The sequence below is a fragment of the Onychostruthus taczanowskii genome, unplaced genomic scaffold (assembly GCF_017590055.1).
Source record: "Onychostruthus taczanowskii isolate IOZ18803 unplaced genomic scaffold, ASM1759005v1 scaffold207, whole genome shotgun sequence".
NCBI classification, from domain to species: Eukaryota; Metazoa; Chordata; class Aves; order Passeriformes; family Passeridae; genus Onychostruthus; species Onychostruthus taczanowskii.
Window position 1 is genome coordinate 80,965 of NW_024499318.1, and position 6,000 is coordinate 86,964.

General features: G+C 56.5%; 2 protein-coding genes across 2 annotated transcripts; both read left to right on the forward strand.

Annotated features, from left to right (window-relative positions):
• Positions 1-2,134: 2,134 nt before the first annotated feature.
• Positions 2,135-2,347, forward strand: LOC121335643 (keratin-associated protein 5-3-like). Its single transcript, XM_041403996.1, has one exon. The coding sequence runs from the start codon at positions 2,135-2,137 to the stop codon at positions 2,345-2,347; it is 213 nt and encodes a 70-aa protein (XP_041259930.1).
• Positions 2,348-4,901: 2,554 nt separating this feature from the next.
• Positions 4,902-5,552, forward strand: LOC121335660 (keratinocyte proline-rich protein-like). The gene has a single exon (XM_041404017.1). It carries the CDS (start codon positions 4,902-4,904, stop codon positions 5,550-5,552), a length of 651 nt encoding a protein of 216 aa, XP_041259951.1.
• The last annotated feature ends 448 nt before the right edge of the window (positions 5,553-6,000 follow it).

Consider the following 6,000-nt stretch of genomic DNA (forward strand, 5'->3'; position numbering starts at 1 on the left):
GTCCAGGTGCATTTGTCTCTCCCACCAGGAAGGAAATGCCGCGCGCGTTCTCCTGGCCTTCACGCAGAAGTCACAATTACTGCCTTGCTTCTCCTCTGTTTCACTCCAGGAATTGTTTTCATGCCAGGGAAGCTTGGAAAGGAGCTGCTGGCATTTCCTGCAGGGATGAAACAGCTCTAAAATCTCAATCTGCTCCCTTTGCACTGCACAGAGAGCAAAGCAAGGTCCTTGTCACCGTCCTCGGGGCTGGTCCCAGCTCACCTGGGCCGACCCCTCTCCCGAGCAGCCCCGGGATCCCTGAGGATGTCAGGCAGCAGCAGGGAACTGGCCAGGCAGGATCCACCATCCTCTCATTAGGCAGCTCTCAGGATAATGTGGCCAGGTCCTCAACTGAGAGCTGCAATTTCAGACCCTGAAAAAATTCCTCCCAAAATTCCTGCCCGGTGCTCCTGACAGGGTTCAGCTGCCCAAGGCTCTGCCCTACCTTGACGTCCCTCCCTTCCTCTGTCCCTCACAGAAAATGGTTTCACCTCAACAAAGTCTCTTCCTGAGTCCCTGCCTCCCACTCACCTCCACCAACCCAATGAGGAGCAGTTTCTGTGCTGGGCCCGTCTCTTCCACTTCAGTCTTGTCATTTTTGGTTCATTCTGGGCTCCCTCCCCTTCCAACACCCTCAGAGGGTCCTGCACCAACTCCAAACCCCTCCATCCCTGCTCAGGGCCAGGATTCCAGGATTCCTGGACTTTAGATGGATGCCAGGGGAGGCTGCAGGAGGGAAATGTTGATTTGGGATGCTCCACACCCAGTTCCAGGGCCACCATCCCTCGTGTTTCCTCTTGCACAGGCAGAGCTGCCCCTTAACCTTTTAACTGAAATATTCATAAAAATACTACTACTAATAAAAATTAATAAATAAAGCGAGAACTTCCCAAATCTGGAAGTGTCCAAAGACAGGCTGGATGGAGCTCTGAGCAGCCTGGACATGTCCCTGCCCACAGCAGCAGGGCAGAATTGGATGATCTTTAAGGTCCTTTCCAACCCAAACCATCCCACAATGGATTTGCACGAAGTCACGTGCGGGTGACTGAGCCCCAGACATCCCAAACACTCCTGGCTCCCTCCTCACGTGCACGTCCAGTGACCAGGAACAAACAAACCCATTTTCCCAACATTTTCCCAATTTGCTCCAAACGCCATTCCGACGGAACGACCGGCACGACGCCGGGGTTGGGTTTGGGCTCCCGCACTGATTCAGCACCAGCTGCTGCTGAGTCAGACCCGGAACATCTCCATCCAGCAGATACGAGGCCGCATTTTTTGGCTCCCTCGCAAGGTTGTGGGGAGGACAAATTCATCCAAATTCACGGGAGCCCTTTGATTATCTCCAGGCTAAACCATGACGAGGCAGAACAAGAGTGGTGATCACCAGTAATGAGGCGAAATGCAAATTCCAGGCGACACCTATGGCTAAAAAATATGGGTTTGGATGGATAAACAGGGAAGCTGGAATGGTCAATGGCTGTCTCACTTCCAGGAGGAAGGATGGCAGGGAGTATAAAAGGGCTCCGGGCCCAGCTCGCTTCATTCGCTCGTCTTCTCCTCCCTTCACCTCTCCTCACTCTTCAGCAGGGTAAGTGAGAACTTCTAACCCTTCCTTCGCCTCCCAAAAGGGAATTTTGGCTGTCCAGAATTTGGATATCTGCTGTTTAGAGCAGATCCCAGCATTGCTGGGGGTCTGGGATGGGGCTTGGATGTCGCAGTTTTATGGACTTTGCACGAGGAGTTACGGGGATGAGCTGGGAATGTTCGGGGGGGCTCTGGGGGTATCAGCAGGGCCATGCAGGCGTGGGGCACGGAGAATATTCCAGAAGGGCCCAGAGTGAGGGCTCACTGCTGGGTTCCTAAGACACCAGGGGTGCCCCGGAATGAGTCGTTGGGCCCCTGCACACGGGAAAAACCCAGAACTGCGGCCACAATTTACGAACAAGACACGCCTGGGTTTGCCCTCCTAGAAGCCCCAAAGGTGCATGAATGACCAGAGCCTTGAATTCACCCCAAATCTCAAACCTGCTGCTCCCACTCACAGCCTCTCTCTGCTCCTTCCAGCTCCGCCTCCGCTCCCACCACCCCCAAGATGCCCAACGGATGCTGCGGTGGCGGAAATAACTACTCCGTGTGCTGCTACAGCAGCCCCAAGTGCTGCAAGAAGCCGATGTGCTGCAGCCCCATGCAGTGCTGCAGCCCCTGCTGCATGCCCATGCAGTCCTGCTGCATGCCCATGTCCTGCTGCTACACCATCAGCAACAACAACAGCGGCTGCTGTGGCAGCAGCTGCTGCGGCAACTGAGCCCGCCCGGCGGATCCCCGGCTCTGACACGGATGTGGACATGGATGTGGACACGGATCCCAGCCCAAACGTTCCTCCCGCTGTGCTTGGACACGTAGAACTCCTTTTTGCTCCCTTTAGTCCCTTGACTGTGCCCTGAAGCCGCTGCCCAGAGAGTTTCTGGCGCTGCTCTTCCTTCCCCTCTTGGTGATGGGGTGTTCGATGCTGTCTCCTTCTCCCTTCTCTTTCTTTAATCCCCAATTAGCCATGAAAGACAATAAAAATTGTGACTTCTGACCCTGCAGATTCCTGGGTTATGTTTATTCATTTCTCTTTATCCCTTAAACAGTAGCGTGGGATGTGTTTAGCATTTGCCTAATTGATTAATGTAATTAATTTTGCATGTTTGACATTCTGTGACGACAACGCCCCGGTGTACCTGGTGAACTCCTTGGGCTCACCTGGGGGAAAATGGGACTTGCAAGTGAAAAATGTCACCTCAGCAAGAGGAGCATCAGTTTAATTCCATCTTTCTCCTGCTGATTTGAGATCCTGTTTGCAACCAAAGCATCTCTGTGGTCCTAAAGCCAGAGCTGGAGGTCTTTTTTTCCTAACAGGAATCTTCCCAGAGAATTTGCTGAGCTTTAAAGGAGGGTTTTTAAATTATTAAATAGACCAGGGTCGTTCAGGTTGGAAGGGACTTTAAAGCTCATCCAGTCCCACCCCTGCCATGGACAGGGACAGCTCCCACTAGCCCAGGTTGATCAGATTTAGGTCCAGCCTGAAGGATCCAGAAATGCTGAGTCATTTTCTCTGGGTTCTATTAAAAAGTGGGGAGATTTAAGAGACCAGATCAGAAATTCAATATTCACACTTGGGGATTTGTGAAATCCTCTGGAAGTGGCTCCAAAACTCCTCTAATGTAAAAAAAGAATCCAAACCCAGCATAAACTTGGGGCTCTGGCAATGAGCTCTAAACCGAAAATCCTGCTCGGTCCTAACAGATCCCGAGGTCTTTTCATCTTTCCACACAAATCCCGTGGCTTCCTGCCAGGCAATTCCACTTCTCCTGTAGCTACGGAATAAATTACAGCAGAGCCCTGTCAGGTGCCAGCACAGCCTTGGAGCCACGCCCCCGAATTCTGCAGATGATTTTCCCAGTGATTCAAACCCAAATTCCACCGGACAAAGCTCCGAGATCCCTTACTCCACATGGAAATGCCTTTGGAGCCCCGGGGGGCTCCTGGGAGAGGAATCTTCCTGGTACTTAAAAAATGTCTCGGCCACAGAAATGCAAACTGGAGCAGCTCCACGGAGCGTGAATCAAAGCAAAAATGCCAGAAAGGTGGACACGGTGCTTGGCAGAGCCTGGAATTGTTTCTGTGTGAGGTCATCGCTCCTCTGGTGTCCCCATTCCAGACTTTCCACACATAAAAGGATTTTCCTCCCCGTAGCCAAGGTGCTCCGCACTTGGGAGAGAATTAATTCATTTAAATCAGGGAATAAACCTCCAAACATCCCATCCCCAGCCTGCCGCTCGCCCCCCGTGCCCGGTGCCCGTAGGAATCCCAGATTCCCATCTCCCAGTCACCCACAGGAGCATCACCCGCTGCTCCTCGAGGTCCTGGGGCCAGCCTGGATTCCCTCCCCTTCCTCTGGAAGGACTCCTGGGCCTTTCTGTGGTTTTCCCACCGCCAGCAGAGTCCCCTTCTGGGCGCATCACTCAGCATCCCGGCATGCCAGGTATCCGCATCCCGGGATCCCGTCTGACTAACGCGGGGCAGGAGCCCATCCGAGCACGGCCAGGACTAATGAGATAATGTCCCCTGCCTCTGCAGAGCGCTGGCCACACCGGGGCAGGCGCTAATTGCGGCTGATTAACCCGACAGCGAGCTCCAGGAACAAAACACACACACACACACGGCAGCGGCCTCAGAGCTCAGCTATTCATTCCCAGGACGTGCCTCATTCCCGGCAGAGCTCGGCCGCATATAAAAGCTTTCAGCCCCGGCTCTGTTCTCAGGACTCCGACTCCCTGCTCAGCCCGTCCGTTTCTGCTCGCAGGGTGAGTTGGATTCTCTCAGATTCCTCAGTTTCCCCCCCAAAAAAAGGCGTCGGTGTTTTGTTTGCTTTTTCCCAGGCTGTTTGTGCCCAAGGGCTTGGTCACCCTCAAAGGATTTGTGAGTCATGGGAGAAGCAGCTCCGAGGGAACTGGGGGGGGGCTCAGCTTGGAGAAAAGGAGGCTCAGGGGGAATTTCGGGCTCTGCACAGGTCCCTGACAGCCGCGGGGTCGGGCTCTGCTCCCAGGGAACAGGGACAGGAGGAGAAAAGCTGTGCCAGGGCAGGATCGGGTTGGACTCGGGAGGAATTTCCTCCTGGAAAGAGCGTCAGGACTTGGCAGGGGCTGCCCAGGGAGGTTTGGAATCTCCATCCCTGGAGGTGCCCGAGGAATTCCTGGACGTGGCACTCAGTGCTCTGAGCTGGGGGATGTTGATCCATCACAGGCTGGACTGGATGACCCTGGAATTCCTTCCCACCCTCAATAACTCCCCGGTTCTGTGATCTCTGCCCCAGGATGCTCCAGCAGAAAGGCGGCACCGACCACGACCTGTGCCAGCACCGCTCGGGCTGCGACCACAAGGGCCGGACATGGCCCAGCTCCACCGGGCACTGCCACGACACCCCCGAGATCTGCCCCAACCCCCCCGAGATCTGCCCCAACCCCGGCAGCCTCAGCCACGACACGGAGGGCTCCAGCCAGAGCTGCCACCCCAGCGAGCTGTGCCCTCCCCGGCCCTCCTGCTGCCCAGCCCCGCAGAGCTGTAAGCCCCGGCGGCGGGTGGAGGTGAGCCCGGTGCCCCCCGTGTGCCCCTCGCCCGTGAAGATCCACCGCCGGCCGCTGGAGCAGCACCGCCCGTGCCCGCCGTGCCCGGAGCCCGACTCGTGCGGGAAGCCCCGCAGGCGAGTGGAGCAGTGTCCGGAGCAGGATGAGGAGCCCCCGGTGGTCCTGCAGCCCCTGCCGCTGCAGCATCGCTGCCCCTGCATCCAGCGCTGCCCCCGGCCCGTGCCCTGCTGCCCCCGGCCCGGGCCCTGCTGCCCCCGACCCGTGCCCTGCTGCCCCCGGCCCGCCCAGCGCTGCTGCCCACCCGTTGTCCCCCTGCCACCTCACCCCGGCCACCAGCAGCAGAAGCAGGTCACGCTGGTGCCTCTCTGCGTGAAGAACTGAGCTCAGGGACCCCTCCCCGCTCCTGGCTGGGCTGGGGGGATTGACCCCCTGCCCAAGGGATGCTCCCAGCGCCGCTCTGGGCTCGCTGCTGCTCTTTGCACATCAGATTTGGGGATCCCCTGCTTGGCCCCAGCACCGACACTTTAAATTCGGGGTGTCCTCCCCTGCCGGGCTTTGGTTCTCCCCGGGGAGCAGCAGAGGGGGTTCCCCCTTCTGAGGACACGGAGGAACCGCCGGGGATCTGCTCTCCCGGGCTGCACCTTCAAGGTTGTTTGGAAGCAGCTCCAGGATTTTCCTTTACGAGGAAAAAAAAGGAACCACTGTGAGGACAGGAACACCACAGACTCCTGCAGCTTTATCTCCCCCACCGTGTATTCAAGAATAAAGTTGAAAATTACTTAGCAAACCCTCGGTTCCTCTCCTTTTTTTGCCCACCGATGTCACAATA

Excerpts from the sequence above, each read along its gene's own strand:
- LOC121335660 (XM_041404017.1), top strand. The coding sequence starts at position 4,902 with ATGCTCCAGCAGAAAGGCGGCACCGACCACGACCTGTGCCAGCACCGC.
- LOC121335643 (XM_041403996.1), top strand. The coding sequence starts at position 2,135 with ATGCCCAACGGATGCTGCGGTGGCGGAAATAACTACTCCGTGTGCTGC.